General features: G+C 38.4%; 1 protein-coding gene across 1 annotated transcript; it reads left to right on the top strand.

Annotated features, from left to right (window-relative positions):
* The first annotated feature begins 10,192 nt into the window (after positions 1-10,192).
* Positions 10,193-18,474, top strand: Naa20A (N-alpha-acetyltransferase 20 A). The gene is made up of 4 exons (XM_071664924.1): positions 10,193-10,443; positions 14,305-14,434; positions 14,964-15,100; positions 18,326-18,474. The coding sequence occupies exons 1-4, from the start codon at positions 10,275-10,277 to the stop codon at positions 18,409-18,411; spliced, it is 522 nt and encodes a 173-aa protein (XP_071521025.1). The 5' UTR covers positions 10,193-10,274; the 3' UTR covers positions 18,412-18,474.
* Positions 18,475-24,541: the final 6,067 nt, after the last annotated feature.

Here is a 24,541-nt window from a genome sequence, read left to right as displayed (position 1 = left end):
TAAGCAGGTGTAGAAAGGAAGGCTGAAACTTACCTGACGGGAGAGAATAGAGAACACATGTCAGAGGAACCTCACGGGGTTGGGCAGAAGTAACCACTGGCGCCACTGTTGTTCCTGATGCATATTAATGACCTGCCAAGTACAGAGTATTCCAAATCAATACCTGAGTCCCCTACTACTGAAGGCGATGTCAAAATTACGAAGACAAACACAGATATCTCGGCATTTACTATTTAGAAGCATGATTAATGAATTAATCTAACCAACAAAAATTCATTATTAATTATGTACATTATTATTACGTACATTATTATGTACATTATCATTATGTACATTAATGAAGATGGTAAAAGTGAAATCAAGCTAGGCTATAGCTATCATTTCGGAGCAAATATTTTGAAGGGATATATCTGTAAGAAAGACTAAGGCGTTAACTAACCACCTGAAAATCGGTATTAGAGCAAATGTAATTTAGAGAAGATATTTGCAACAAATATCAGACCTAAACTGGAGCACGCATCATCAAGTGGGCCTTGTCATTTTCGGGAATGCATGACAGTCCAGCAACGTATGACACAGGTTATAAGTGAACTAAAAGATCTGAATTAAAAATGTTTTTCTGGGGGGAAGTGGAGAATATGGGAGAGGTTTGTTGGAAGGCTTTCGGGTGTGCGTTTCTGTACATGTTGCCATATCCTACAGTTTCCGAAGAGATAACTAATAAAAAAAAGGAGAGGCGGGTGATAGGTCCTGGGGCTCAACCTCGGCGCTACATTGTAGCATAACTGAATCAAGAAGAGGGAATAACCCTACAGCACCCACAGTACAAGTCCGGAGGAAAAGAGTCGACATGATATCTGCTTTTAGGATCTTTGGAAACAATAATATTAATCTAACACAATTCTTTGATGATAAAAATATAACTAAAATACAAAAAAAAAAAAAGTCAGACGTGTTCTGAATTTTCTTTATATAGTACAAGGATAGAAGACAACTGACAAGGTACGTAGGAAGGTGAATGGTTTGATTCTTCAATAATTCATATCCCCGTATGAGAGAGATGAAAAGGTAAGAAGTGGGACCCATGAGTTCACAATTTCCTCCCAGTATGCACATACAGAGAAGTACACACACACACACACACACACACACACACATGTACGTATACCTATATTTATGTCCAGGCACAAGTGCAGGTCAGAAAGTCAACAGACGTCGCAGAACCACCACTAACAACAGCCAGCCAGCGAGGGAGGGAGGGAGTGACTGCTGTATATATTCCAGAATTTCAGAGGTCTGGAAATGTCAAAGTTCTCTGACTAGAGCACTCCGAAGTGATTGGTGTGCATTCCAGGCTATAAATATCCTGCAAACAACACCAAGCAAAATAAGCAAAGTGGGTGTAAGAGTAAAATTACCCATTACGATCAAATCTATCAGACTGGAAATTGTTTTAAAGAAAAACGTTCAAGGTATCATACAACAGAGTTCTGTAATGAGAACAGAAGAATATACCAGAAGATACGTTTACACATGTTATTGTACATCACTTCACAGCCTCACACAGTGGATAGGATACATTGTCTACGGCGGCTCACAGCCTCACACGGTGGCAAGGCCATATTGTCTGCCGCAAATCTCACCTTAACACATTGATAATGCTGCACGGTCTACGGTGGATCACAGCCTCGCTCATTACATAAGCTGTATCGTCTAAGGCGTTTCACAGCCAAACACAGAGGCTGGGCTACATTGTACACCGTGGCTCAGCCTCAAAATGGGTAGGCTACATCGTCTACGGCGGCTTACAGTACCTTGCATTCGCTAGGTTCTAGAGTCTACGGAATCTATTCGCTAGGTTCTAGTGTCTACGGAAGCTAACATTCCCACACAGTGGCTAGGCGACATCGTCTACAAAGGTTCACAGCCACATAGTTATGTTAACTAATTAACGTTAACCTAACTCCCTTTCATTAAAATCACAAAACAACATTTCAGACTTAAATATGATCCCATAACAAAGTCTTAACAAACTATCTGGATTGAACTCAGTATGGAAATATATCATTTGCAGATAATAACTCTGCAGGGGATGTAGGTTGAACTCAACACAGAGGTTCAGAGGCAAAGTTCAGTCCAATGAGCTACTGGATCTCAGGGAGAATATATTCATTTCGTGCCAGTATAACAAGTCAAACGAATGCAGAGTTTACACCGTCTTGAATAAGTCATCTCCTTTCATCTATTCTTTATGACAAGTTTCTTCATATCAGAAAGTTATACATTGTTTCATTCATGCATTTATAAATATGTCTGCCTCTTGCTCTGACTTCTAAACTTTCAAATAATGATACAACATTTGGCAGACATATTTTCAGCCTGATTATTCAAGAAAATGTACCCTTGCAAATACAGTAAAGATATCACGAAGTTTTTACATGTAAAATGGGAGATTAAAAATGCAATATTTTCTTATTTTGCATTCTTTTAACGATGACTTTTTTGGTACACTCACCGTTAAATGATTATATATATATATATATATATATATATATATATATATACATTTTTTGTTTGGTTTTTTTTGCTTTGTCGCTGTCTCCCGTGTTTGCGATGTAGCGCAAGGAAACAGACGAAAGAAATGGCCCAACCCACCCCCATACACATGTATATACATACACGTCCACACACGCAAATATACATACCTACACAGCTTTCCATGGTTTACCCCAGACGCTTCACATGCCCCGATTTCAATCCACTAACAGCACATCAACCCCGGTATACCACATCGATCCAATTCACTCTATTCCTTGCCCTCCTTTCACCCTCCCGCATGTTCAGGCCCCGATCACACAAAATCTTTTTCACTCCATCTTTCCACCTCCAATTTGGTCTCCCACTTCTCCTCGTTCCCTCCACCTCCGACACATATATCCTCTTAGTCAATCTTTCCTCACTCATTCTCTCCATGTGCCCAAACCATTTCAAAACACCCTCTTCTGCTCTCTCAACCACGCTCTTTTTATTTCCACACATCTCTCTTACCCTTACGTTACTTACTCGATCAAACCACCTCATACCACACATTGTCCTCAAACATCTCATTTCCAGCACATCCACCCTCCTGCGCACAACTCTATCCATAGCCCACGCCTCGCAACCATACAACATTGTTGGAACCACTATTCCTTCAAACATACCCATATATGTGTGTGTGTGTGTGTGTGTGTGTGTGTGTGTGTGTGTACTTGCTTGCCTTCATCCATTCCTGTCGCTACCCCATAATACAGGAAATAGAATTCCCCCCCTTCAGCGAGGTAGCTCCAGGAAAAGATAAAAAATGCCACATTCGTTCACACTCAGTCTCTAGCTGTCATGTGTAATGCACCGAAACCACAGCTCCCTATCCACATCATCCAGGCCTCATAGACCTTTCCATGGTTTACCCCAGACGCTTCACATACCCTGGTTCAGTACACTGACAGCACGTCGACCCCGGTATACCACATCATTCCAGTTCACTCTATTCCTTGCACGCCTTTCACCCTCCTGCATGTTCAGGTCCCGATCACTCAAAATCTTTTTCACTCCATATTTCCACCTCCAATTTGGTCTCCCGCGTCTCCTTGTTCCCTCCACTTCTGACACATATATCCTCTTTGTCAATCTTTCCGCACTCATTCTCTCCATGTGCCCAAACCATTTTAAAACACCCTCTTCTGCTCTCTCAACAACGCTCTTTTTATTTCCACACATCTCTCTTACCCTTACGTTACTTACTCGATCAAACCACCTCACACCACATATTGTCCTCAAACATCTCATTTCCAGCACATCCACCCTCCTGCGCACAACTCTATCCATAGCCCACGCCTCGCAACCATACAACATTGTTGGAACCACTATTCCTTCAAACATACCCATATATGTGTGTGTGTGTGTGTGTGTGTGTGTGTGTGTGTGTGTGTGTGTGTGTGTGTGTGTGTGTGTGTACTTGCTTGCCTTCATCCATTCCTGTCGCTACCCCATAATACAGGAAATAGAATTCCCCCCCTTCAGCGAGGTAGCTCCAGGAAAAGATAAAAAATGCCACATTCGTTCACACTCAGTCTCTAGCTGTCATGTGTAATGCACCGAAACCACAGCTCCCTATCCACATCATCCAGGCCTCATAGACCTTTCCATGGTTTACCCCAGACGCTTCACATACCCTGGTTCAGTACACTGACAGCACGTCGACCCCGGTATACCACATCATTCCAGTTCACTCTATTCCTTGCACGCCTTTCACCCTCCTGCATGTTCAGGTCCCGATCACTCAAAATCTTTTTCACTCCATCTTTCCACCTCCAATTTGGTCTCCCACTTCTCCTCGTTCCCTCCACCTCCGACACATATATCCTCTTAGTCAATCTTTCCTCACTCATTCTCTCCATGTGCCCAAACCATTTCAAAACACCCTCTTCTGCTCTCTCAACCACGCTCTTTTTATTTCCACACATCTCTCTTACCCTTACGTTACTTACTCGATCAAACCACCTCATACCACACATTGTCCTCAAACATCTCATTTCCAGCACATCCACCCTCCTGCGCACAACTCTATCCATAGCCCACGCCTCGCAACCATACAACATTGTTGGAACCACTATTCCTTCAAACATACCCATATATGTGTGTGTGTGTGTGTGTGTGTGTGTGTGTGTGTGTGTGTGTGTGTGTGTGTGTGTACTTGCTTGCCTTCATCCATTCCTGTCGCTACCCCATAATACAGGAAATAGAATTCCCCCCCTTCAGCGAGGTAGCTCCAGGAAAAGATAAAAAATGCCACATTCGTTCACACTCAGTCTCTAGCTGTCATGTGTAATGCACCGAAACCACAGCTCCCTATCCACATCATCCAGGCCTCATAGACCTTTCCATGGTTTACCCCAGACGCTTCACATACCCTGGTTCAGTACACTGACAGCACGTCGACCCCGGTATACCACATCATTCCAGTTCACTCTATTCCTTGCACGCCTTTCACCCTCCTGCATGTTCAGGTCCCGATCACTCAAAATCTTTTTCACTCCATATTTCCACCTCCAATTTGGTCTCCCGCGTCTCCTTGTTCCCTCCACTTCTGACACATATATCCTCTTTGTCAATCTTTCCGCACTCATTCTCTCCATATGCCCAAACCATTTCAACACATCCTCTTCTGCCCTCTCAACCACACTCTTCATTACCACACATCTCTCTTACCCTTTCATTACTTACTCGATGAAACCACCTCACACCAAATGTTGTCCTCAAACCTTTCATTTCCAACACATCCACCCTCCTCCGTACAACCCTATCTAAAGTCCATGCTTCGCAACTATATAACATTGTTAAAACTACTGATCGTTTATACACACCCATTTTTGTTCTCCGAGATAACGTTCTCTCTTCCCACACATTCTTCATCGCTCCCAGAACCATCGATCCCTCCCCCAACCAATTGGGATAATGTAACAAGCTTACTGGAAAGCTAGAGAGACATCTAATGCTTCTTGTAACAAAAATGTGACAAATAAGGATAAGTCTAAATGTTTAGTGTTGCCCTATTCTCCCAACTTAACTAAACTAAGACGTTTCAGAAAAAAAAATGCTTGTAATGTTGTTTTTCATTGCAATAATACCATCAGTAAGACCTAAATAAATAGTAGGCCAAATCATGCAACAATTGGGAATGTTTACACAATCAAATGCAAGGCATGTAAATATATTCCTATAAGGCAGGCAGGTCAGACTGTATGGGAGAGGGGTTGTTATGGCACCGTCATTCAGTGCGCAGGGTGACCACAAAAATGCGGCTGCTAAACAATGTCGTAAAAATGATCACCCCTGAGATCTTGAAAATTCCGTTACCTTTACACCCCTCTGCTAATCATGCCACACACAATATCAATGAATCTGTCTTGATTGCCGTAATACCAAGAACTTAAATTTGTCTCCAGGCAATATCGAAGCCCTTCGTAGCATTAACCAAATTATAATGAGAGAAATGACAAAACACGAAAACATAAAAAAGTTATTCAAGACACCCAGCTACCCAAGTCGTCAAGCCCCGCCACGTGAACCTCCTTCATCACTCTCCCTTAAAACGGTTACGGCAAGACAAAGCACATAGTGTTGGTCCATAAAGATTGGCGGTGGGCGGCGGGAATCAAGTGTGATGCTCGGATTTAAATAACTGTTAAGAAACGGCACCTGATGAGTTGGATTGTTTCCAAGAAACATGTCGTGCCACATGCATAGAAAGATTATATGTTAAATAAAATTGTATGAACTACTGAAGTGCGATTTCACCTTCATAACCTTCATCACCGACTGGTGTGACCATCATATATATATATATATATATATATATATATATATATATATATATATATATATATATATATATATATATATATATGTATATATATTTCATTTTATCTTATAATACTTTATCGCTGTCTCCCGCGTTAGCGAGGTAGCGCAAGGAAACAGACGAAAGAATGGCCCAACCCACCCACATACACATGTATATACATACACGCACATATACATAACTATATATTTCAACGTATACATACATATACATATATACACATGTACATATTTATACTTGCTGTCTTCATCCATTCCCGTCGCCACCACGCCACACATGAAATGGCATCCCCCTCCCCGCGTGCGCGCGAGGTAGCTCTAGCAAAAGACAACAAAGGCCCTACAAAACTTTCCATGGTTTACCCCAGACGCTTCACATGCCCTGGTTCAATCCACTGACAGCACGTCGACCCCGGTATACCACATCGTTCCAATTCACTCTATTCCTTCCATGCCTTTCACCCTCCTGCATGTTCAGGCCCGATCGCTCAAAATCTTTTTCACTCCATCCTTCCACCTTCAATTTGGTCCCCTACTTCTCGTTCCCTCCACCTCTGAACACATATAACCTCTTTGTCAATCTTTACTCACTCATTCTCTCCGTGTGACCAACCGTTTCAATACACCCTTTTCTGCTCTCTCAGCCACACTCTTTTTATTACCACATATCTCTCTTACCCTTTCATTACTTACTCGATCAAACCACCTCACACCACACATTGTCCTTAAACATCTCATTTCCAACACGTCCACCCTCCTAAATGCATTACGATTAAATGGTTACTTTAATCTACATCAGGTTCTACAAGTAATGACATTGAGAAGGGAAACTCTGTTGGGGATATTAGCGATGCGTCAAAAGTTTTTCTAATTTTAAAGTATGCCATTGTGGAAAGCTTTGGAATCACGGAAATAACTTTAAAGCCACGAAGTGTGACTTTATCACTTCTTTGCGCATAGTAATGATCTGATCGTACCCTCTTGACTTCCATTTTCTACATATCCAGTATTACTAGGTTTACTTCTCAACTACGTACAAGAAAAGCCAAACTTATCGTTCTTCCGTCTTAAGTGACCTCCTACATCTATAAACTTAGGTAAGCGTAATTCATCCTTCATTCATCTTAACTGCAAATCATGATAACTGACAAGCGTCTTCACCTGAGTAGAGATAGTCGAATCTAGCATTCCATAGCTGCCACAGCGGCAGCTTTTGGGTACATTACCGCCTGCTGCTCCCGGAGACGCCAACAATATTGTTCGCTATTAACTACGACGCTTTGATTTCGTCTGGAGTTGCCATTCCTGAAACACCACCGCTTGTCTTTTGCTATTTTGTCTTTTCATTTATATACTCAAATTGCTCGGTTTCCAGACGTAATGGTAGCATAAATTTACAATTTATAAAATTAAGAGCTTAAGTATTATGGAATGTCTCCGAAACCGGTATCCTATTTACCACGAGCCCTATAACGGATATCCGATTTACCACAGGCCCTGTAACGGTATCCGATTTATAGCAGGCTATGTAACGAGTATCCGACTTAACACAGGCCCTGCAATGGTATATGATTTACGCAGGCTCTGTAACCGGTATCCGATTTATCACAGGCTCCGTGACAGGTATCCAATTTACCATGGGCTTCGTAACCGGTATCTGATTTACCACTGGCTCCGTGACCGGTAGAGCTGAGTTTACGTAACATCTTTCAACAGTCGCTGGGGTTCGATCTAAAGTTACGTTAGGTTCGTAATTCAAATCACATGCGAGATTCTGTGACATTACCCAGGGTCAAGCCTGGGGACTTGGTCTTACAACCCAACCTACAATAAACCTAAAACTAAACCTAAACCAAACTCAAAAATTAATCCTGACCAAACCAAAAACCTAACTTAATTATCTGATTTACGCCTTGACGAAGGAACATACCCTAATGATCCTGGGATCTAAACTCACCCAACCTAAAACTTAAACTAATGTAACACTAAGGACATAACTTACGCCCTAACCTAAGGTCATAATAACACTTACGCCCTAACCCAAGGTCATAATAATACTTACGCTCTAATCTAAGATCATAATAACACTTACGCCCTAACCTAAGGTCATAATAAAACTTACTCCCTAACCCAGGGTCATAATAAAACTTAACGTCCTAACCTAAGGTCATAATAACACTTATGCCCTAACCTAAGGTCATAATAACACTTAACGCGCTAACCTAAGGTCATAAGAACACTTAACGTCCTAACTTAAGGTCATAATAACACTTAACGTCCTAACCTAAGGTCATAATAACACTTAACGCGCTAACCTAAGGTCATAAGAACACTTAACGTCCTAACTTAAGGTCATAATAACACTTAACGTCCTAACCTAAGGTCATAATAACACTTAACGCCCTAACTTAAGGTCATAATAACACAACGTCCTAACCTAAGGTCATAATAACACTTATCCCCTAACCTAAGGTCATGATAACACTTACATCCTAGCCTATCATGACCCAACATCTCAGATATCAAATATCAAGGACCTATCATAGGAAGCTACAGTATCTTAAGACTTGTTCTAAGGAGAGACGACGATAGGACAGAACCCCAAGGTTGGATAGATGAAGAAAGCCGTTCCAACGACGACTGTTGTTATGGAACAGCCACAGAGAAGGCTGCATTAAGAAACAGTTTAGAGGAACCCAGGAATTATTTTCGTCTGTCATAAGATTACGAGACTATATCATATGGCAGTTTAGATGGCACGATCAGTCTTAGGATTTATAAAGTGCGCACGAGAAACACTAACAATGATCTAAAATCCTGCAGAAAATGGCAAGCCATTTTACTGATACCTAAATAGTAAACACTGTATCCATACTTATTCATGTAAAGGAATTAAGTCAAGTAATGTAAGGGAAGTTTGTAATATATGCAATAAATGAACACTTGTAACGTATGTTATGACTGTCTAAACAAGTGGTTCTCATTTCTTTGTTTTTTTTCAAAAACGAACCATTTCAGTCTTAAAAGGTAATTGCAACCTCAACAAGAATTAAAAAGCATATTCACCACTATCTATGATAACCAGAAAACCGGGGTAACTAAATACAAACAAGTGTTATTGATTACAGCAAAACAACTCAAATTTCGTAAAAACTTTCCAATGTATACACTGATGCAGGAGGATTGTCGGGTAAGCTTTGGGATTGAGCCAGTGTTTTGACAGTCGTAAAGTATCGGTGGCCTCACAAACCTATGGAAAACGTTTGGTGATCCCAGCAAATTATAGCCACATTACTATATTTATTAGCGAATTAAACAGACGAATTGCAAAATTTCATCTTGAACGAACGAGTTCCAGTTAATTCAACTGAGCCTGTAGAATACAGGTGTCTGCTAATCTCAGAAATGAAGTAAGTAAATATACGAAAAACTTACCCATGATTAAGCACAGTTTCTTATGTAAATGATCTCATTAACAAATTCCCTTGTAAATCACCGACGGACCATAGAAACCACCAAAATCACACAACCAATTCGTCTTTGTGTAGGTCGCTGTAATAACAACAGGTTCTAAAACAACCATCCCACAATGATCTCTAAGTTGTACCCAACCATCTGCCTTTACATCTGATTTCATTTTGGTATAAATCTCGAACAGATGACATAAAAGATGTAGTGTGAGACGATAAAGAGTATACATGAGTTATTATCAAGTTGAAAGCAGCAGCAGCAGCATCTTTAGTTCGCTAACGATTACGGTCGCTCGTTTGTGTTTCCAACTTGTCGTAGTTGGTGTGTTGTGCGCTGGCCTGACAACACCGGAGTACGGACTGAGGAACATCTATAGCACAGATTCCTTATTTCCCTAAGAGATGACTACCCTAAGACCATTTCGCTGTGAAGATATGTTTCACTTCAATAATGTTAATCTTGATCCGTTAACTGAGACATATGGACTGTCCTTCTATCTCCAGTACTTGGCACACTGGCCTGAATATTTTCAGGTTGCAGAGTCCCCAAGTGGAGTCATCATGGGTTACAGTAAGTTTAGACTTGGGATAAACCGGTGATGGTCTGGTTTAGGAGCCTCACAGAAGTGAATTATACATTCGGGAGAAACAAGCATTAATGTTTCCTTATTGTAGCTGTACGACAAATCCCCGAAATATACAGGTCCACCTCAGTGATGGACTTTTCAAGTTAAGAAGTCATAAACACGAGAATTGCTTGTTACTAGAAATTTGGGATTTATGAGAGTAAACAACGGGTATCATGTTGACTAGTTGGTGTCGATGGGTCATTTACCGCGTAACTGTCTAGTTTGGCAGTGCATCTGTTATACTTTTGGGCATTGAAGAAATCTGTTTGAAAAGCTGATGCAGAATTTAGCTTATTCTAGAGAAATATTGGAACATTACTTTCAGCATTACATATTATTGGAAGATATACAACAGTGAAGGTTATGTATATTGGGAAATTTGAGGTTAATTGATGCATATGTAGCTAGATCACTTAAAAAGCAACAGACCCTTTAAAAACCCCACGTTATAACCAGAACGATGGAAGCTACAAACATGCAGTACCAACATTAGACTCTTCTGCTGCTATGGATTACATAGCCGATTGCAGTTGCCATCTGGCACCATATGCACACAGTTATGAGTGGCATATTTCTTGGAGAACATCGAAAGTTAAGATTAATCTTGATTGCTTGAGTGGGTAGGTGAGGTTTTCATAACATCTGTTGATTTGTGGTAGTGCATTACTTGGTGTTACATTGATTAACCCCAGATTTTTTCGATACACTACTATCACCTTATTTAGTATTAGTCAGTAAAATATAAAGCTCAAATTCATACTCTGGAACTGTTAATGTCTAAATACTACACAAGCATTTCAGATCTAAACCACTCAATATCCAAAGCAAATAATTATGCGGAAGAAAACAATTACCATTACCAAATACTGTTTTGCCAGTTAGATTTTTTAAGTGAAATTCCAGTTTAGTTCCGCAATACTATTATCTTTGGTTATTGAGTTATTTTGCAGTGCTAGTAAAGTGTTTAGAGAATACAATAATAGGTGCAGAGCATCATTTAGAACATTACCTTGGCTTATTGAATGATACAGGTATTGAATAAGGCAGCAGTGGTGAGAGTTATGGGTATAAGTCTTATTTAGCTTACATTGCTATTGACGTCGGAAATTGAGTGATTTTGTTTGGTAATGCAAGTGTAGTTTTTATGTTTAGAGAATATAGTAACAGTAGCAGAGCATTATTGGGAATATTATGCTCTCTTGATTGATATTAGATAATGTGGTAGTGTAGGTAAAATGCTTTTAAAAATAAAAAATCAATGGAAGCTATGAAAACTCACCAAACCTCCAAAGCAGTCAAGAATTATCTTTGAATCTAACCACTTAGGACAGCCCAGCCTGTCCTAGATGGGTTAGGTCAGGCTTGGTTTTTGTTTGGGATAAATTGAATGGTACTTCTTACCTTATAAGGTGGATGGATGACTTCAACAGCATTTCAGGAACCATGGAATCATTGTACCTTAAAAGGAAAACATTTCTTGAATGATGATGCTCACAAATTTATCCATAAGAAGAGATAGTCATACAGGGAGAAGGTATGTATTCCTTAGGTCTTGCAGTATGAACTTCCATTATGCATTCAGCACAGATAACTATCAAATTAGCAAAATAGTCATTGCAAGGAATGATAGTTAAAATCCATGCTTTCCTAATGTGCTTTGATAGGTGTTTTCAGAGGAAATGGGAAGAGGGGAGAGAGAGTTACAGAAGTGTGATTGAAAGACCCAAATGAGGCTGTATTGTTGAGAGAGAACAAAAAGGGTTATATAGGTGAATAAGAGATCAAGTGCATTGGAAGTTTGAGTGCATTCTGTTAGTTGTTCTTGATTTTTGAGAATGCATAGGCCATTCAGCTAATCTGTTGTGCAGTGGAAACTTCTTGCTGAGAAGACTTAGCAAATGGGTTAGAGGATAGCACAACTACATTGGATGGGAAGTGAGATGGTCAAAGAATGTAGCAAATTTAGCAAAATTAGGATAGCAGCAAATGAAGCAAAATAGTAAAAGTTTTCATAAAATAACGAAGCCAGAAGACTTCAAAATTAGGAGATTTAAGGATGTCAAGGTATGCAAAATGTATATAGTGTTACAATTGGCAAATTGTTGTTTTCCCTATGAATTTAAGATGCAAAGAACTTGGCCTAAATTTTCTCTTCAGAATGTTTTTTCTGCTGAGAGAACTGGGGTATTTGACTACCTTCCAAAGTTTTGAAAAGCATGTGATGTAAATGCCAATAGCTGAGAATAGTTTGGACTAAAGCTCAGTCCCAAAGTGTTTTGCTTGGTTCCTTTCCTGGAAGGTTTCTGAAATGAAACTTTGCTGGGAATGGATGAAAATGAAAAGCAGTCTTTTTCCTCTTATAACAAGAAAGCAAATTCCTTCAGCATAACAGTATTCATGCAGACAGAACAGTTATATTTACTGTTTGCTCAGGATGTTGGCTTCACGCTGGTTATTGAAGAAGAATCTCATCACAGAACTACCCAAGAGAATCTTCCATTATTACTTCAGAACTATATGGTATTCAGTCTGCACTCTGATTGCTGGAGCAGTCAATCAAAGAAGAAAATTGCAGCTATTACACTTTGAAAGTTGCTCACCAAACAGCATCACACTATGCTCCAGGGTATCCCATAGTTCAAAAAATCCTAAATTGGATTTTATTTTAAGAGTCCACTCGCACCATGAGTGTAGAATTTTGCTGGTGTCCTGGACATGTTGGTATCAATGGTAATGAAACATATGCTGAAGCTAAAGCAGCTATAACTAGTAATTTATATATGATAGTTGTAGCTCAATGAATTTATAGGCAGAATGAATAACTGTTAGATGTTAATAGCAAGCTAGATGGGGCTCGGAAGCCTAAAATTTTAAATTAAAGAAAGACGTTGAAGTATGGCATTCCTCCTTCAACAAGCAGCGCCATTTTGAGACAAATCTCCGTCAACTGAGGATTAGTTGTACTATGTTTAACCATGATCACTTAATGGATAGGAGACCAAGCATTGTATACAACCTGCAGTTGCAGTATTACTCTGGAACATTTACAAACAGAATGCCAAGAATATAGGAGTTTCATTGATAAATATGAAGTATAAAAAAAAACTGGAAGGAATAAAAGTATTAGAAATTTGAGACTGTATTGTTAATGTAAATAGACTGTTGAGTTTTTCAAAGCAAGCCAAAATATATAATTCATTGTAATTATTCTCAAAGTTTTTGATATCTTTGAAAAAAAGCTAAGATATGTAATTACAAGTAAATGTTTCAAAGTTTTTAGATTCTTTTTCATGATAAAAAGTCCTGAATAACCTTTAGGTTCTAGCAAGTCACAAATTACACAAAGTCAAATCATACCCACCTCAAAGTTGACTAAAAAATACAAATTAAAGCTAGAGTGCTAAGAAAAGATTCACTGAAAATAGCTAGATGTCAAAGAAATCTGTGGAGAATTGATACCTAAATGTGGTTAAGGAAAAATTTAACACCACAAATTTGTATGTATTGAGAAAGAGACAAGTACAGTTAAAGATTTGAGTATACAATAAGGGTACTGTCTGGCATGGAGATTCTTGGTGCCACATCAGGTACTGGGGGCCATATTCTCTTAACATTTTGTAAATGAGCTGTCCAGTGCCCTTGTGTATTTGTGAGCAAAGAATTGTACAAGAGACAGGGGGCAAGGGGCAAGAGTGTGACATTACTTTCCAAGGATTGGTTCTCTTGATTTTGTTTTAGTCTAGATTAGAGACAAAATAGATATTGTTTGCTGCAGTTTATTCTAATCAATTTTCTTCTTCTAGTAATGGGTAAAGCAGAGGGACATGGTGAAAACTGGCATGGTCATGTTACTGCATTAACAGTTGCACCTGAGTATCGACGATTGGGCCTTGCAAAGCAGCTTATGGCCATTTTGGAAGACATCTCTGAAAAGTTAGTTATGGATTGGAGTCGAGTGATATGTTAAAAGTAGGGTTTTCAGCTTTTTTCACACACCTATTTTAGATATATTTACTGGGATGAAAACACTTATGAATATTTTCACTGTCACCCATTAGATTCATTTTTAAAGGATTGTAGTATGACTAGTGTTTATTTTTAATGAAACCAACTTGCAGTTCTCATTTCAAAAGGCATTTTTGATGCACTTTTCAGCTGTTTATGTTGTCCTTACTATATCGTACTCATCATGAATTGCTAATGCAGTACCATTTGTAAACTGGTTTAGTTTAAAATGATGATGCATCATGTACTTCATCAGTTTTCATCAGTAACATCAAACAACATATCTATTCCCCTTATCATTTCAAGTATAGGGGTGGTTTTCAAGTTTCATTTGTTCTCTATTTAGATAATCATTGTACCATAGCCTACTTACATATAGGTAATGAATTTACTATAGGCTATTTTTCTATCATATAAAGAAAATAAATTAATAAAGCTCCATCTTTCCCAACTTCAGAAAACGGTGTTACTTTGTGGACCTGTTTGTGCGGGTGAGTAACCTTGTGGCCATCACCATGTACAAGAAGCTGGGCTACATTGTTTACCGCACAGTCTTGCAGTACTACTCAGGAGACCCAGATGAGGATGCTTATGGTAAGAATTTCTTTCCTTACTGATGAAATTAAAAGCATTTCCCACTTGAAACTGAATGGCCTTCTTCATATTAAATATTATTGATAAGCATTTTGTAAGATGATACATTTAGAATATTCTCAAAACTTTGCATAGCATGTAATATTGACATTTATTGTTGTTTTCGTGTCACCTGTGTAGCATGACACTTTTAAGCATGGCTTTGTCTGTCATCCATTTGTCATCTGGCCTTCTCTTACCGGGAGTCACATTTTAACCTTTAACTTAACCTTGATCTTAACTTCAGAACTCTAAACATTTTACTTTTAAACTTTATATGGTACAATTATTTCCCCATGGCTATGAAACTTTATACAGTTGATTCCCAGCATCTTAAGAATTAAATGACATGATATCCATAACTCTAGTTTAATTTCTTTAATATAAAAAGATTTAGCCTAGAACTTAACCTGGATGAAAAAAAAATTATTTCACATATGGCCATGAAACTCAATTCAGAAAACTCATTATGGATATTTTTGATATTTTCCAGACAGTATTTCCTCTATTCTTATTTCACTCCCAGTAACTATTCTCACAGATGACAAAAGTGTTCCATGAAACACCATTCTGATTCCTATAATGTTGTTACTTACCCCTATCTTGAATGTTCAATATTTACCATTGAACAGTTAATACTGTTATATAACTCCAGATTTTTTGGTTATCTTTGCATTTTTTTCAAATAAATTAGACTGACTCTATTCGGTTTACAATTTTAAAAATTTTCTGTATTTAGTAAGTTTCATGAGCAAATGTAAAGGCTTTAGAAAGTTTGGAAAGGTATATTGAACTTTTCATTTTTTTCTGTGATGAAAAATTGTGTAGGGACAAAAAAAAAAAGTCAATGCAAGATTCCGGTAAAACCTGAGGAGTTCTTTGCCTAGCCTTTTTTTTATATTTTTGAAAAAAAAAGAGCACTTATGATGGATATGAACATTTTTATTATAATAAAATTTGATCTTATTAATCTAAGTAAATTTAGGTAGAAGGAAACCATGTGCATAGGTAACTTACAATTGACCTGTAGTATTGTGCATAGTATAATACTTTTGCTAGAGATAAGGCCCCTTTTCCTCTTTTAGTCACTTTGGATGGAGCCTTAGGTACCTTAGATTTCTTGATATGTTATGTGCACAATATCTTGTAGCACTTAATAAGAGTCAGGGACATTTTTCACCCTTATTCATATCCTAAGGATTCAGAGTATCTTTTCAGAACCAGTATCATTAGGTATAAGTAGTTTTGTCTCCATGCTTGTATTGGCACCTTCTGTTGTGATCTTGTACATTCTGCTACCTTAAGGAAACAGGACTTTTCTGATGTTACCTCATTCTAAATTTACCTTCTATGGCATTCCTTATACTAAACATTTCTTTTCCAAATAGATATCATATGTTGGCTGGAGATATATGGTGGTCTTCATGTCAGTAGGTCTACTTTTTAAACAATTTCTCTGCAGTTTGCCCTCTTGAAGAATAAGAATAGGGCACATCATGTGAGGCTTGCCCAAACTTTGACACAAAAAGACAAGGGTCTTATCCTTTTCGTGAACAACTGAGGCTGATGCAGGTGCTCAGTTTCAGATAAAGTAGGTCTTCTGTGTAAGACACCTCAATTACATCAAGGTCCTCCCGTGGGTTACACCCATTTGAATAATTAGATTCAGGTAATTTGGTAATTTACGCTACCTCACAAACGCGGGAGACAGCGACAAAGCAAAATAAAAAAAAATATATATAATTTGGTGATGGAGGCTTTTGCTCCTACCCAGTCATTGTTAACCCTCACATACTCTTGCTTATATCCTTCTTGAAGGAGATCTTTTAAGTCTGACAAGTGCTTTAGAGCTTGACGAGAAAGGCGACTCAATTAACTTGGAGTATTGACTAAAAGTTTGCTCCTTCATGTTGGTTAGAGGAGCAAAAGATTGGTTTTGAGGGAAGAAAAACAATTTCTTCACCTGAGGCAGAACCCTATGAGCCTCCATTTATTTTCTGTCTTTTCCTTCATCCATCTTTTCAAAATGAAAAATATATTCACCCTTTAGCATCCTACTAAGTTATCTTTTCGAACCCTTAAGATTCATTTTTTTATATTTGTCTAAAAAAATATTTAACCTTACAATGAATTTCAAAGATATTCATATAACCATGAAAAAAAATTGCTTCATAAATGTTTTTGATCCATTACTTTCACTGTAATAACATTTTTTTTTCTTTTTTAGATGGTTCAGCATAAAGCACAAAAATTGCAAAGTCCTGAATTGTCAGTTGCCCATGTTTCATTGTTTGACCTATTCCAGAATATTGACTTATCTTATGAAATGAATCTTTTCTTGCTATAATGAATGTGATTCAGTGATAGTTCTTTCAAACAGCAATATTCCAAAAGTTTGTAAAATTACCAGCAGCACCAATCAAATGCAGTGTTTGTCAATGTCAGGTGGTCACTGGCAACATTGCTTTCACTTTCATTTGGAAACCTGCTCCTGCCTTATCTTGGTCAACTTTTAATGCTGCAAGAGTAAGTGCCCATAAAACCATTCTCCACACAATCGGAAGATAGATCAGAAAGAGTAAGTGGCCATAAAATCATTCTCCACACAATGTGAAGATAGATCATCATTGTCAAATAGTTCAAGATGATCTGTTTAACTCTCTAAATCTAGCTGAAAACTGCTCTTTCCTTCCTAGGAATGTCAAGAAATATGTCCTCTCATTGGCACAGGTGTAGGATGACTGAGTTTAGGAAAAATTGATGTGTACTCCCACCACCCAGGCTTGGTGCATGGCCTTGAAATTGAGGTGTGAGACTTGATATGTAAATATCTGCTTGAAGGTGTTTAGTGATTAACAGGCTCAAGGCACAGACTCCACTGAGTAATGAGTGATGAGGATTGGTCTCAAGAGTGCTCTCCAAGCACCAAACACCAGTGATATGCTTAGATGGGGTTCTTTATAGTTGTTGGGTCTCTATAAGCAAGCATTAACCAGCCTCATAAATGTTTCAGTAGTTGATGTAGGAAAATCCTGGTGCAAACACTATTTAGGGTTTCAAATATGCCATCCTAATGCTCAGGGGCCAAAGCCTCCAATGAAGAATAGTTCTTCAAATCCTTTCTTTTATTTTTCTTGGGAAACAAATTTTTGCATCAAAGTAATACACAGTTGTTTTCTATTCCAGACATGCGAAAGGCGTTATCTCGAGACGTACAACAGAAATCAGTCATCCCATTAACACATCCTGTTAGACCAGAAGATATAGAATAGCAATTATTTTGGAATTTTGTTTATGCAGTAATACGCTTTAACATTTATAAACAGTTAAAAGTATTCTGTGTTGTTGTTGTTATCCTTTATATTGTTTTATACCACTTTTAACAGGGAGGGTCATAAGAAGTTTTTGCATTTCTTAAGAGCATAGAGTACGCTACAAATGTAGTTTGTATTTTTTACCGTTCACCTTAATTTGACTTTTGGCAGCAATCTTGATGAAAACTCCTTCCTTCCTAAGCCTAATTCTCAGATCTTTCTCACTTTACATATCTACCACTGTTTCAACACATTTTACGTTGCAATTGCTGCTTTGCTTCATCATTCTTCTCTTCATTTCATCATTGATACCATGCACACAAATAAACTTTTAAAGCTCTTTATTCCTCATTCCTTTTTTTTCTGTTTGTGAAGTGTATACTGTTGAGCTGTTCCATTCCCATTCATTGAGCCAAATAATTTCCTTTATTCAGCTGCAAAGCACCTGCCTTATGCCATAATTTCCAGTCTATCAGCAGTTTCTTTTATGATTACATATGTTCCTGACACCTCTGTCTCTCACAATTAACTTTGTTCCCATTTATGGGAGACTGAATAAGTGTAGAAATTTTCATTGCACACACATCTCATCGTTGCCCACTGTGTCAACTGTTTTAATAAAGGCTTCCATTCTTATATGTGCAAAAATTGATAGAGGCTTCCATACCAATATGTACTTAATTTTTCACTTTCCATATGAAGTTGATTCATCAAGCTGGATTAATGTTCAAACCTCACTCATATGCTTCTACTGTACATAAAAAAATGTCTATCCTTTTATCCTTGTAAGAGGGATTTAAAGCCTCTGATTCTCTTTAGATTATATCTAATTTTTGAATCATTTATCCACATTTCAGCATAACCTTAGAGTTTATTATAACAGAATTTGTTTTATGATGAAATTAGATTTACCATTGATGTTAATTTCAAGCTTGCATAAGTCTGGTAGATCTTACCGACTTATTTTTGCATGCATACCTGTATTCTTATCAGGTCTGCTCTCTGTGTTTAAGAGCAAGCTAATACTCAGCAAGAAAATGTAAATCTGCACCATTCTACTCATCACTGAACCATTACTATGTAGCCATTGTTTAAAGTGAATTGTGGCTTTATGTAGATATAGTACTTTCATTTTTAATACTGTGATATAGTACCAAGAGATTCACTGACTTTTCAAAAAAGTAGGATAATGAGCTTCTTAAAAATGTGTATGTAAATTTTTACTATTTCAAGATATTTGTAACTAATTCCTTTAAATCTATGAAATAGAGAACTACCTTTATGTATATTGCCTCTTATTACTGATAAATCAAGTGATTTAATTTGATAATCATCCAGATTGCATATGAAAGGAATTAGAATCTTCTCATAGTTGGACTAGTTAAATTTTGCTCTTCATAATTTCATTCATTATGTTATGTTGTCTGTGGCTACAACCCTGGTCTTTATAGTCCGATCAGTTTCTATTGGGTGACCAATCCTTACAACTGACCGCTTAAGTTAATGTGTTGGTGACTTAGCATAAATAAGTCAACATGGTTTAATTTTCAGCAGTTTTATAGGTTGGAAAATTGTTCATCTGTAGTCATGATTATAAAGAAAAGCACGATTACTTTTCTTTATCCCTGGTGACGGGGAAAGAATATTTCCCATGTCATAGAAGTGCCTGTTTGGGGAAGGACCAAAGGGGCTGTAAAGCCATCCCTTCTTGTATTTCAGTTTCTAAAAGCCGTAACTAAATAAGGAACCGAGTGAGGAGCACTCACCATCAACGAGTGCTTAGGGTGAAATATCTGAATTTGTGTAGATGTAACCATGAATGGAGACATAAGTAGTATGTTTGAGGAAAGGATCACTGCATTCTGAATAAAACAAAGCTCAAGGGGAAGGGGAAGAATGGTTTAGGAATGTCTTGGGGTAAAGTCAAAGGTTAGTGAAAGGGTGAGTGCTAAGGAAGGGGATGCAGTTCTGCTGAAGCAGGTATTGTGGGAATGTGTGAAAGACCATAAGGAAGTGAGCCCTAGACTGATGTGAATAAGAATTTGAATAGATTACAAGAAGGAAGTGATCATTAGTGCTTGTGCACCTGCCCACAAACAAACAAACTGACAAAGTATTTTGGATGAAACTGATTGAGTGCTTCAGCAGTTTTGATGCAAGGGGTTGGGTGTTAGTGATGGGTGATTTGAATGTGTAAGGAGGTAATGTGGCAACGGAGGATATAATGTGAATGGAAATGGTGGACACCTTGTCGAGTTGTGTGCTAAAAAAAAAAGGAATATCTGGTTTAAGGTCATGGACATACATGAGAATATATAGGTGAGTAGGAAAGAGGAAAGATGGTAAGCAAGCATCACTTGATTAAGTACTAACAGATAAGCATGCAAAAGTGACTTGGACATTACTACTGAGAGGGGCAGCTGGGAGGGTGTCTGATCATTACATGGTGGAGGTGAAGATGAAGATCCCTTGAGGCTTTAAGAAAGGAAATGATATGGGCAGTTAAGAGGGAATAAACACAAGAGCACTTGGAAAAGAGGCTTGTGTGAAGAGATACCAGGAGAGGCTGCATAGAATGGCAAAAGGTAGAGTAAATGAGTCTAGGGGAGTGGGTGAGGAATGGGAGGTATAGGTACCCCACCGATTTTCCGGCACTCTTGGTTCCAAAGCCTTACCAAATTAACCATTTTGCCAGACCAACTGTGGTCATGTAATAATTCATCAACACACCTCTGACCCACTAATTATACATCTCCCATGTATCTAAAGTATACCATGGACTGCTAGAAATTTAAACAAATATTAAATGTAAATAAAAAAATAAATGAAATACATTATACCCCTGCTCAGGACTGAGGTACTCGTTAGCTACGAGTTTCGCGAATTCGTCCACACTCTCAGCAGCTCCTTTGTGGTTTGCAGACTGCTTTTCTCCACACACTTTATTCATGGAGTTTCCATGATGCTTCTTGAATCTTTGAATCCATCCTTCACTATAGTCATGCTCATGTTGCAATTTAAATTCTTTATGGAACAACTTAGCCTGGTCCATTATCATGCTACCTGACAAGTCCACTCCATCACTCCGACGTTGTCAAAACCATTCCATCATCACTTGATCACTCTTACCATCTTTCATAGTTTTTCTAATCATCATTTGCTTCATAGAATTGCTGTCTGCAGAGAATTTCAATATTTTCTTCCTTCGCTTCTTTTTATCATAAAGCTGATGCACCAATACTGTAGGTGTCACACAGCTTATGCACCAAAACACCATGGTCCATTTTTTTCAACAGCTCTACTTTATCTTGGATCGATATGGACTGGTGTTTTTTTGACACCATGACTGACACTCTCATATGTCTTAAAAGCCATAGCTAGGGTTAAATTTAAGCAAAATAAGCTAAGAATCACAGAATTGCAGTATCACCACCAACAAGTGCAGTGTAAAGAATGTAAATAAGCACACCCTACACACAATGCCATTTGAGGCCGCCCAGTAAGCTAATTCCCTCACATAATTTTGTCCAGACTAAAGGAGGTACCATCAGTTGCCGGAAAATCGGTGTTTAGAGAGACTGTGCTAAAGTGCGAGAAAAGTGTGTGGCATGTGGAAATGTGAAAAAGGGTAGCGAGTGACAGACAAATTTTTTTTTAAAGCTGAGACAGCATAGTCATCTGTGGCCCTAATCAAGGCCATCCTATTAATGCTATGTACATGTATACCCTAGCCTGAGCCAGGTACCCATTTTACCGACAAATCCCTAGGGGTGGATAAACAGAGTAAAATGCATGTTTTGTATTACATAACAATAAAGTGAGGATGAGTGTTTTCACTATACATTTTGGACAGGATCAAGTGGGATCAAAAAGAGGGACAGAGAGAGCTCCCTCTCCCCCAGCTCATTGGATCTGGAAACAAAACTCTCTTAGCACAAAGGTACCTTACCAAGATTAGGTGCATTCTCAGTCTTTATGCTAAACCATTTTAGTAAGACAAGCCTAGCCATAATATTGTTGGCATTTTGTACTTTTATTTAATTAAAATTACCCCAGGACCAGTGTCTATGCGAGAGTCCTGGTGTTACCCAGGACTTTTCTTAAGGCCCATGGTTGCACTAGTTTCAGTAGCAGGTGAAATGTTGGCTCCTTTGGAGTCAAGTTTTTTAACAAAGCTGTACTACTAATGACACAGCTTTCCCAAAGGTAACTTTTCACTCCCTGTGTAAAACTGAGCTAAAGCTAAAGCCCAAAATTTTAAACATCTTTTTTTTCTGAGACTGCAAAGGTAACAGAATGCCCTAATCAAAGTCATCTCATAAATGCTATATATGAAGCAGGGGATAGTGATGCTGTTTTTCCATGGGGCAGGGTAACAACAGGAATGGATGAAGGCAAGCAAGTATGAATATGTACATGTGTATGTATGTAATGTCTGTGCATTTGGATGTATATGTATGTATATATTGATATGTATGTGGGTGTTTATCTACATATATGTGTATATGAGTGGATGGGCCCTTCTTTGTTTGTTTTCTGGCATTACCTCTTGACATGGGAAACTGCAATTATGTATAATAATAATAATAATCAGGGCCTGAACATACAATTGGGTGAAAGGTGTTCAAGGAATAAAGTGAAATGGAACGATGTGGTATACCGGGGTCGACGTCCTATCAATGGATTGAACCAGGGCATGTGAAACATCTGGGGTAAACCATGGAAAGGTCTGTGAGGCCTGAATGTGGAAAGGGAGCTATGGTTTCAGTGCTTTACACACGACAGCTAGAGGGTGTGAATGAATGTGGCCTTTTTTTTTGTCTTTTCCTGGTGCCACCCTGCTGAGGGTGGGTGCTATTTCATGTGTGGCAGGGTGGTGATGGGAATGGATGAAGACAGCAAGTATGAATATGTACATGTGTGTATATGTTTATGTCTTTGTATGTATATGTATGTGTACACTGAATTGTATATGTATATGTGCATGCGTTAGCATTTATGTATATACATGTGTATGTGGGTGCGTTAAGCCATTCCTCATCTGTTTCCTTGCGCTACCTCGCTAATGCGGAAGATGGTGATTAAGTATGATAAAAAAAATAATTATATGTGTATATATATGTGTGGATCAGGTGTTAGCTTTAAAAAATGTATGTGAGAAATACTTAGAAAAACAAATGGATTTGTATGTAGCATTTATAGATCTGGAGAAGGCATATGATAGAGTTGATAGAGATGCTCTGTGGAAGGTATTAAGAGTATACAGTATGGGAGGCAAGTTGCTGGAAGCAGTGAAAAGTTTTTATCGAAGATGTAAGGCATTTGTACGAGCAGGAATAGAGGAAAGTGATTGGTTCTCAGTGAGTCGGTTTACGGCAGGGGGTGCATGATGTCTCCATGATTGTTTAATTTGTTTATGGATGGGGTTGTTAGGGAGGTGAGTGCAAGAGTTTTGGAGAGAGGGGCAAGTATGCAGTCTGTTGTGGATGAGAGGGCTTCGGAAAAGAGTCAGTTGTTGTTCACTGATGATACAGCACTGGTGGCTGATTTGGGTGAGAAACTGCAGAAGCTGGTGACTTGAGTTTAGTAAAGTGTGTGAAAGAATAAAGCTGAGAGTAAATGTGAATAAGAGCAAGGTTATTAGGTACAGAAGGCTTCAGGAACAAGTCAATAGGGAGGTAAGTTTGAATGGAGAAAAACTGGAAGAAGGGAAGGGTCTTAGATATCTGGGAGTGGATTTGGCAGTGGATGCAACCATAGAAGCAGGAGTGAGTCACAGTGTGAGGGATGGGGCGAAAGTTTTGGGAGTATTGAAGAATGTGTGGAAGGTGAGAACATTATCTCGAAAAGCAAAAATGGGTATGTTTGAAGGAATAGTGGTTCCAACAATGTTATATGGATGCGAGGCATGGGATATAGATAGGGTTGTGCTGAGGAGGGTGAATGTGTTGAAAATGAGATGTTTGAGGACAATATGCGGTGTGAGGTGATGTGATGTGGTATACCAGGGTCGATGTGCTGTCAATGGATTGAACCAGGGCATGTGAAGCGTCTGGGGTAAACCATGGAAAGTTTTGTGGGGCCTGGA

This window comes from Panulirus ornatus, chromosome 9 (genome assembly GCF_036320965.1).
Source record: "Panulirus ornatus isolate Po-2019 chromosome 9, ASM3632096v1, whole genome shotgun sequence".
Classification (NCBI taxonomy): Eukaryota; Metazoa; Arthropoda; class Malacostraca; order Decapoda; family Palinuridae; genus Panulirus; species Panulirus ornatus.
Note: the sequence above shows the minus strand (reverse complement) of the source record. Positions and strands in the feature narration are given on the sequence as shown.

Excerpts from the sequence above, each read along its gene's own strand:
- Naa20A (XM_071664924.1), top strand. The coding sequence starts at position 10,275 with ATGACTACCCTAAGACCATTTCGCTGTGAAGATATGTTTCACTTCAAT. Across the intron at positions 14,435-14,963 it reads TTGGAAGACATCTCTGAAAA|AAAACGGTGTTACTTTGTGG; the intron begins GTTAGTTATGGA and ends TCCCAACTTCAG. Across the intron at positions 15,101-18,325 it reads CCCAGATGAGGATGCTTATG|ACATGCGAAAGGCGTTATCT; the intron begins GTAAGAATTTCT and ends TTTCTATTCCAG.